The 9,475-nt window shown below is 49.9% G+C and overlaps 1 protein-coding gene across 3 annotated transcripts in view; it reads left to right on the forward strand.

Annotated features, from left to right (window-relative positions):
* Positions 1–9,475, forward strand: part of Igf1r (insulin-like growth factor 1 receptor) — a 294,388-nt gene that overhangs the window by 246,158 nt on the left and 38,755 nt on the right. For 2 of the 3 annotated variants that reach the window (NM_001414181.1, NM_052807.3), the window contains 5 exon segments: positions 1,552–1,719; positions 1,916–2,120; positions 6,937–7,220; positions 8,770–8,906; positions 9,372–9,475. The exon segment at positions 9,372–9,475 is cut by the window's right edge and continues 56 nt beyond it. In NM_001414181.1, coding sequence (NP_001401110.1) covers positions 1,552–1,719; positions 1,916–2,120; positions 6,937–7,220; positions 8,770–8,906; positions 9,372–9,475 — 898 coding nt within the window. 3 annotated transcript variants of the gene reach the window in all.

Consider the following 9,475-nt stretch of genomic DNA (forward strand, 5'->3'; position numbering starts at 1 on the left):
GCTTCGTCTGGGAAACTTGTCATTGAAATCTTTAGTATAGAGACTTGTTTGGAAATACTTACTTTTGGGAACCATCGCATGACCAGGCATCAAGTGCTTGACCAGGCATCGAGTGCTTGTTTTGTCTGCAAGAGCTAGTATCAGTTTTGATCTTCCAACATGCTGCCACTCCGAGGTTCTCGGAGCCTTGAGCACCACATGCATCCTAACGCCCCTCTGATTACTTCCTATTGATGTGGTCGTCTATGACCTGGTAAGGAAAGGATTTGACATCAGTATCCAGATCACAGTCTGTGGTCGTGAATGAAGCCAGGGTAAAAAGTCCAGCAGAGACAGGAACTGTGGAGGGATGCTGCTGACTGGCTTGCTCCCAATGGCTTGCTCAGCCTGCTTTCTTACAGAACCCAGGACCACCATCCCAGAGGCTTCCACATTCCACACCACAATGAGCTGAACTCCACCCCCCTCGAAGCATTAGTTAAGAAGGTGCCCACAGGCCTGACTACAGCCTGATCATACTGAGTTGTCTTCTCAACTGAGGTTTCTTTCTGTTAGATGGTTGTGTCAAGTGGACATAAGACAAACCAGTACAAGCTATTTGCACCTTTCAGATATCAAAAATGGCTTGGTTTGACCTCATATTTAAGTGGCATACCACGATCCTATCTCTTGGACTTTGGGAACTGCCAAAGATCAGTGGGCCTTGTTCTTTGTCATGTATGTGGTTGGGGATGGGGTAGGCTTTCAGCTGTGGTATTGGTTTTGCTGTGGGAACTCCAGCAAGGGCATGGCAGTGGTCCTAGGATGTTTTCCTTTTTACGTAAGTCAGTTCTACATTCGAGTCCGGGCGTCGGCAGTACGTAAGCCTTGGTCATTTTGTTAAACTCGTTTGCTGGTAACAGGACTTTGAATAGAATCATGACTCAGGTATACTGGCTTCCCTGAGTCAAGCTTGCTTACAAGATCTGTGAGTCCAGGTCCTTGTTTCACAGACCTTTCACACAGGCACATACCACCCCACATGCTGTCCAGCTCTCCATTTTGGTTCCCTGTCGTCTTTACCAGAGATTCAAATTCGCAATCATGGGGAAATGACTACGCAGTCCAATTTGCCATTTCCTAAGACACACTGGAGAGCAACAGTTGTCATAATTGAGTCAACTGTAGGTTTTCTAGAGTCCCCTTTTACCCCAGCTATGCCCCGGTCCCAGGTCAGTGAGCCGAGAGTGTTTGCACAGAGATTATCTGAGAGCAGGTGCTCAGAAGAGAGCGGCCCCCCCCCCCCCCCCCCCCCCCCCCCCCCGCCATCCCGGTTAGTAATCCTTCAAAAGCTCAGGTTCGGGGCTGGGGATTTAGCTCAGTGGTAGAGCGCTTACCTAGGAAGCGCAGGCCCTGGGTTCGGTCCCCAGCTCCAAAAAAAAGAACAAAAAAAAAAAAGCTCAGGTTCGCTTTGTGCCCAGGTCAGCCTTGCAGCTTCCTGTCGACTCCCTGATAAAGCTCGACCTCGGGTTCCGTTCTGTTTTCTGAAATGTCCTTCGTTCTCCCCTGCAGTTCCTTCCATTCCTCTAGATGTCCTCTCGGCATCAAACTCCTCCTCTCAGCTGATCGTGAAGTGGAACCCCCCAACTCTGCCCAATGGTAACTTGAGTTACTACATTGTGAGGTGGCAGCGGCAGCCGCAGGATGGCTATCTGTTCCGGCACAACTACTGCTCCAAAGGTGAGCTGGGCTGGCAGCCGGCAGGGCAGTGCCACTGGCCTTGCCTGTTGTCTGAGAGTCCCTGAGCCCCCAGGGTTACACCCGCGTGTGCAGGCCTTGATTCCTGGCAGAGCGCACCAGCCCCCCTCCCCCACTCACAACGCTCCCTGGCACACCGTGGGTGGCTTCCATTCCCACTCTATTCTTCTCCAAGCAGACAAAATACCCATCAGAAAGTACGCCGATGGTACCATCGATGTGGAGGAGGTGACAGAAAATCCCAAGACAGAAGTGTGCGGTGGTGATAAAGGGCCGTGCTGTGCCTGTCCTAAAACCGAAGCTGAGAAGCAGGCTGAGAAGGAGGAGGCTGAGTACCGTAAAGTCTTTGAGAATTTCCTTCACAACTCCATCTTTGTGCCCAGGTGAGTATGCCTTTTGGAAATGCTACTCTCCATCGAGCCAGCCCCAGCACTTCACTCCCCGCTGCACGATGGGGGTACCACACGGAACCCACCTAGAAGGAGGCTCGCCCTGCAGGAAGGGGCCCAGGGCTCATGTGTGGGAAGAGGTTGCATGAATATGAGAACCGTGTAGCCTCAGCCACATCACCTCTCTCAAAGCAGGTGGGGTCGTCCTCACCTTGTGGTGGAGCCACTGCATAAATCACTTGACTGTCCTCATGGACACAGATGAAGGGAAAAGCTAAGGCTTGAGCCAGTCTTGCCTTCCCTTCTTCTGTCCGTTGTCATACAACCCGGCAGAGGAGTGGAGCGAACGGGGACTGGAATCAGAGTCCATTTCAAAGGGCATCCAGCTTCCAAACATAGCCTTGTGTGTGCTCAGTGTGTCCATTACAGTTGAGTCTCCTAAGTGTGTGGAACTCTGTCCCAGGTACTCCCTCCACTCCTGTTCTGCCCTCAGTCTCTGCAAAGCAAGAAGGCAAATGAAGGGGACCAGTGAGCTGGTTCCGTGGGTAAAGGTACATCCTGAGCCTAAACACCTGGGTCCTGTCCTCAGCACCCACGTGAAAGAGAGAGCTGACTCCCGCAAGCTGTCCTTCAACCTCTACCCTCATGCGGGGGGCTGGAGGGGAGTAAATGTATTTAATTTTTGTTTTAAATAAAGGAAAAGTTTGATTGCCGTGCTGGGGGAAAAGCTAGAAAAACCTCAGCTGTCCGTCTATAGATAGATAAGCAAATGATGGTATATCCATCCAATGGAATAATAGCTAGCTGTGAAAAAGGAAAGAAGGTGTGAGCGATGTAAAGGGTAAATACTGTATGGTTTTGTGTATACGAAATACACAGAATAGACACATGTGGCAGGCTAGCCACATTTCCTAGGGGTTAAGAGTAGGGTGGAGGAGCTAGAGACGGCTGAACTGTTATGAGCATCAATTGCTCGTCAAGAAGTGCTGAGTTCAAGTCCCAGCAACCATGTGAGACACAACCATTGTAATGAGTTCCAGTGCCCTCTTCTGGCATGCAGGTGCACATGCAGACAGAGCTCTCATACACATAAGATAAAGAAATAAATATTTTTAAAGAAAGAATAGGGTGGAAAGGGAAACAGGTGATCTTTTTTTTTTAATGGTAGTTTAAGGTGATGCGAATATCTTGGACATAGCGACAGTGATTGTACATTTTCACTGTAGTCCAGAGGGGCTAGCTCATAATGTCTAGGAAGGAGATAGAGGACGTGACCCTGGAATATCCTCCTGAGAGGCTGCACACACCATTGGAGGCTGAAAACTGGCTAGATAGCTGGATTCAGACCAGTGAGGTGCCCACCCAAGTCCCCATGGCACCCCAACTGCTTGTGGTCTTCTGGGCTTATTCCCTTCTCCCGAGCTTCCCCAAGCCTTTAGTGGCTGTGTGTCCTGCTGTTACTTTGCCTTTGCTGCCTTTCTTGGATTATATCAACAAGTGGATTTTAAGATGACTTCCATGATACTTGTGAAATAGTGAGAGAGAACCATATTACTGAAAAGTCAATCGAGAAGGAAATAAGGACCGGTTAGCTCTAGAGGTTAACAGTCCTTTTGAGAGTTGGTGTCCTGGTTTCTCAGGGGCTTCCTTCCGCTCCCTTCCTCTCACAGTAGAAATTACTACAGCTCCCAGTACCCTGTAGTAGGCCGTGCATACTCCCATCTGCCCCACTCGGGGCAGCTCCAGTTGATTGGCAGGCTGCCAGGCTGCTGTTGAAGCCACCTCTGTGTGTCAAGATGCACTGCTGTTTTTTTTGACCCATCTTCCCCTGTGTGTAGTGTGTGCTTCCTTGAATTTGAAAACCCCAACACAGGAAATAAATCCAAAGGTGCTTTAAAAACTGGATCCAGTGATGTCCTAAGTAACTTACCGAGTCTTGAGTCTAAGACCTGCATCCTCTAATACCAAACCCTCATCCCTTCATTGGCTTATCTATGTGGACCATTCCACCCGAACCAACACCCAGCTAGTAAGAGTTCCTGTAGCCACAAGAATGGCCAGGTATGCAGTGTTCCAAGGAGACCAGACAGAGGTCCTCCCATTACCACGCTTGTACTGGATGTCAGTCGAGATCCAGGGCTCTCCTAGGCACTGCCAGAGGTTTAGGCTGTGAGTGGATGTTATAAGTTCCTTCACTGTTGCTAGCAAATTGCCTGGTGCTTGGTAGTGTGCATAGCTCACCAGTTTTAAAGATAGAAGAGTAAGGAGTTGGCATGGGTTCTGCCCCGATGAAGGCGTCCTTGAGTGTGTGCGTGGTAGAGCACCGTGGCAGAAGTGCTTGTGGGGCAGCAGAGAGTGCAAGGCAGACAGGACGCTGGACAGAAGTCCAGCGCTTAGCCTTGTTCGTAAGACTGCCATCTAGAGGCACTAAACCCTCTTTATTACAGTTCCCCATATGACATCAGGATCTCCCCCAACAGGCCCGTTCTCTAAAGGTTCTTCATGCAGCTACCCCACCGGTGACCAAACACCCAACAATCCAACATGAGAGCCCAGGGTGGACAGGCCATTAGCAGAAAGGCCCTAGCATTTGGTTATAGCCAGATGACATCACTTCGTGACTGCTGTTATCATCAGCTATGCAACACCAAGGCTAAGTGATGGAGCAGCAGGGCTGTGGTTGACCTAGTTGGGACTGTGCAGGCCTTGTACTGTGGGTTTGAAAGAGTTTCCTCTCGGCCAGATCCTGCCTGCTGAATGTGCTCACTCAGTCACACGGCCTGACTCTCTCTGTCCCGAAAGAAGCCCAACATGCAGATAGGTGTCGCCACACCTGGCCGTTTGGGTGTTTGGGTTTAGGTTCGTTATGTTTGTTTTCTCACTTCCTGCCAAGGCACAAGTCTGGCATCCATACATGATCTCGCAAGGTCCCTGTAAAGGAGCACCCTGGATGACAGGAGCAACTCTGTCATCACACAATTGAATCACCTAAAACCTATTCCTACCTTCATGTCCTTCTAGGTACAGTTTATCTGGGGGCTGAAGGCAAACGAGTCAGATTTAGTCCTTCTGCGTTGTCTGACTTTGCCTGTAAGTTTATTGTAGAACGGAGGCTACTGTTCATAAAGTTACTTCCTAAACTTGGTGTTTTAAGTAAATAATGGCTTTCGTTGGCCGCCATCTTTATTTTTGAAGCCACTTAGTTTCTGTCATTAAAACATTCTTATATGTAAGAAGTACAGGTTTTTCCAATAGCAGTAGAATAGATAATCTGGAGGAGAGCCGTGTTTATCAATAAGGAGACTACTTAGTCTGCTTGGTGCTGTAACCCAGTTTGTTGGGAGTGGACCGGTATCATTTTGCAATATCAAATGCAGGCAACTTCTTACATGAAGACACAAGTTTGTGTTGTGCTGGTTTTGAACAGGAGGCAGGAAATTTATTAGAACGTTTTGAACGTGTTCCTAGCCTCCCTTTCCCCCAAAAGTGTGGTTTCTTGTATCTTTCCTTCCGGGGGATGGGTGGTTTGTTGCCGGGTCAGTAGTTTGCTGGGTGTGAGCATGGTGGAATGGTGCCCTCGTTCCCTAATTTTTCTTTCCCCAGCATTATGAAAACAAATGCCCGGCCCTAACTTTTGTGACCGGCCCCAACATGGGCAGTTTATACGCTTTTAGTGGGAACTGGCATGTTAACACCCAACAAAGAACTGTGGTTTTGATAGCAGATCCCTCTGCTGCAGACTGCGGGGCATACAACCCTCCCCACCACCACCACCTCACGCTTCCAGATGTTGGCCTAGGGAACATCCACAGGCCTGAGGCATGGCTTCCACGGTGCCCCATGTGTGGGAACTTCTGTTCTCTCCGCTGAGTTCCACATTTTCATCTTAGACTTGTCGAGTTCTTACCAGACGGAACGCATCCCGCCTGTTCTCTCACCCCTTGCCCAGTCACAAGCAGTGCCAGCAGCAGCTCAGCACCCAGCTCGCCTACTGCTCACCTGCAGACCACCTGAGGGCTGCTTCGACCCCATAGGTCTGCTTGTCTGCCATTATATATATATTTTTTTTCAGTTTTTATGAATGTTAGAAGCCAGTTTTAAGGTTTGTAGAGGGAAAGGGAGCCCCAGCCCCTGTTCCCGTTATTTTTGTGTAGTTTTTCAAGCCAACACAAGTCAACCCCCTCACAAGCAGGCTCTTGGGAGGCGGCCACAGGTATCAATCACTGCCAAGGAGGGAGCGAAGCCGGTTTGATAGACCTCCAAGACCTCGATGCGTACTAGGGACTGGGGGCATCATCAATAGGAGATCCTATTACTCAGGAAAAGCTCTGGGATTCAGGTACTTGCTCACTGCTTAAACTAGGGCATTTCCATTTCAGAGAAGATCAAAAAAGCCACCACTGTTGGACTTGTGTGTCTTAGCCATAAGGTACCTCACTTTTCCCGGCTAGTCTTATGAGCCTGGTTGGTTTGTCCTGTTTAATGTTCAGTCATCAGGCCTGACCAAGTAGCACTGTCAGGTAAAACAGAACAGTGCCTGGCTAAGAATGGCCCACACATTGTTTCCTAGTGTTCTCGATGTGTGTGTGTTCATGCGTGCCTGCGTCCCTGAGGGTGCCGCAGAGAGTACAAGATGGGTCACGAGGAAGGAAATCCCCCTGGTTATTTGTTGGTTCTCATCCAAGGAAGCCTGAATACTTTCTTTTAGTTCAAGGGCTAGGATGTGTTCCTTTTCCATTACTTCTACCCTGGCCGTGAAAAAGACAAAGAAAGCTAAAGAATTTAGCGGCTGACCTTGTGTTCCCTGCAGACCTGAGAGGAGGCGGAGAGATGTCCTGCAGGTGGCTAACACCACCATGTCCAGCCGAAGCAGGAACACCACGGTAGCTGACACCTACAATATCACAGACCCGGAAGAGTTCGAGACAGAATACCCTTTCTTTGAGAGCAGAGTGGATAACAAGGAGAGGACTGTCATTTCCAACCTCCGGCCTTTCACTCTGTACCGTATCGATATCCACAGCTGCAACCACGAGGCTGAGAAGCTGGGCTGCAGCGCCTCCAACTTTGTCTTTGCAAGAACCATGCCAGCAGGTATGGCAGGTAGCCCCACCACCAGCTCAGAGCTGGGGGGCGGGGGGGGGGGAGGCTGACAGCCCTTAGATTCAGTCCTACGAGTGTGTGCTCGTTGGTCCACAACCTTGTTGTGCCCAAGGAACGGAGAATGTGTTCCCAGTGTGGGTTCTCATCCCAGACTTACCATAGAAAGCCTTTATGAGCCCCCTTCAGGACTCTCCCTCCTGCACACACCCCTGTGCCTTTCTGTACACAGCTGACCGAGTTAGCTTTCCATCGCTGTCACAAAAGACCTGAGGCCATCGTCTGACCAGGAGGAAAGGTTTACTTTGATCTCAGTATTTCGGGAGTTTCAGGCCACAGAGACTTGCCTCACTGCTTTGGGGCTTGTAGTGAAACACCACGTCATGTCAGCAGTAGATAGTAAGGGAAACTTATTTCCCCTCATGGCAGCCTTGAAAAGGAGGGGTGAAAGGCAGCTTCCCAGTGACCTGACTTCTTTCAGTGAAGCCCAACCTCCTAAAGGGTCTGCCTTCTCTCAGTAGTGCCAGGGGCTAGAGACCGAGTACACAAAGACCTTCTTAGCACACCTCAGACCTGTGATGGGCACTCCAGGTCCCAAATAAAGTAGCTGCCTCGATGCAGAGGGGACCTTGTCCCCAGGGTCAGCTGGAGCAGCCCATGGGCCTCCTCCTACAGTTAGACACTGCCCGTCACCCTGCCGGCTATTCACCTGTCCGTGAAGCATGGTGAACTGACACTTCTCATTTCTGGAGGAGGTGTCAAACAGGGGAGAGAACAAAGCATGATAGGAACCGGGGCAGTAGGAGCTTCTGAGATAGGCTCTGGCACTCACCTGCAGCCCTTTGCCTCCTGTGTCTCGGCTTCCCAGTCCAAGAAGAGACAGAGACCAGCTTATCTCCCAGGGCCTTTCCCCACTGTCACTCAACAGCTTTGATTCACCTCCTCGGTTCCAGAAGTGAGGCCGGCAGTGGCTGTAGGAGAGGATGGCCAGAACAGCTGCCTCAGAGGCCAGCCTCATAAGTGGCCCTTCCTCCCATGTGGAAGCTGCAGTGGCTATGAGGGTGTGGACTGCAGAGAATGTGTCAGTGCCACAGCTGGAGGCTCAGCGCACTGAAGCTCACTGCCCTCCTTCAGGGCTGCTTGAAGGGTTCATTTTTTTATTGTTTTAGGTAGGGAAGTGGACCTGGAGAATACTACATAGGTTTTTCAGGAGCATTCCCTTGTACTCAGCCACAGGTTTTTCCAGTCAGAAAGGAGGGAGGTACTGTGGCGTCTTCAGATGACGGGTCACCAGGCAGTTCCAGACCCTAATCTTACAGCCATCTCAGGGAAGAACTCCTACAAGGTCCCTGTCCAGAGTCCTAGATGTACAAGGATTGGGGGGGAAAGAGTATTTCTTATATTTTTGGTTGTGAACCTAGCCTTTAACGGCTGAGCCATCTCTCCAGCCCGGGAAAGAGTATTTCTTATGTTAGCGTACCATTTGGCATCCTTTCTGGGGACCTAAACCCAATTCAACTGTTTGTTTATATTAATTATGCAGAAGGAGCAGATGACATTCCTGGCCCAGTGACCTGGGAGCCAAGACCTGAAAACTCCATCTTTTTAAAGTGGCCAGAACCCGAGAACCCCAACGGATTGATTCTAATGTATGAAATAAAATACGGATCGCAAGTCGAGGTAAGTGGGGGACCGTGCATGTATTTCAGCGCTGAGAGTACATGCTAGAGCGTGCCAGTGGTCTGCCGGCCTCTAAGCAGACAGCAGAGAGGTGGGCAGTTGGTGAGGAGGTGAGGATAAGGTTCTTCCCAGCAACACCATCTCCGCTGAATAATAACTTGGGTGCACGGAGCTGGCTGCACTTCACCTACAAACAGTTAAACTGTACATAGGCCTCGTACTAGACACGTCTTAATGACCTTTCCTCTTGAGTTCTGTTCGATTACCAACATACTTATTACAGTTTCCCTTGGGCTGACCTGAAGGCTACCTTTATGATATGATTGCTTCCTTTATATTGATAACCTGGACAATCGTTAGGCAGAGGTTAGGCAGCTGGAGTTAACAGCATAATGATTTGAGTCGATAGAGGTCAGATCTCACTCATGCGTGTAGGAAATTAACACTTACCTTACATTTCCATAGGATCAGCGGGAATGTGTGTCCAGACAGGAGTACAGGAAGTATGGAGGGGCCAAACTTAACCGTCTAAACCCAGGGAACTATACGGCCCGGATTCAGGCTACCTC

The sequence above is a fragment of the Rattus norvegicus genome, chromosome 1, assembly GCF_021556685.1.
Source record: "Rattus norvegicus strain SHRSP/BbbUtx chromosome 1, alternate assembly SHRSP_T2T, whole genome shotgun sequence".
NCBI lineage: Eukaryota > Metazoa > Chordata > Mammalia > Rodentia > Muridae > Rattus > Rattus norvegicus.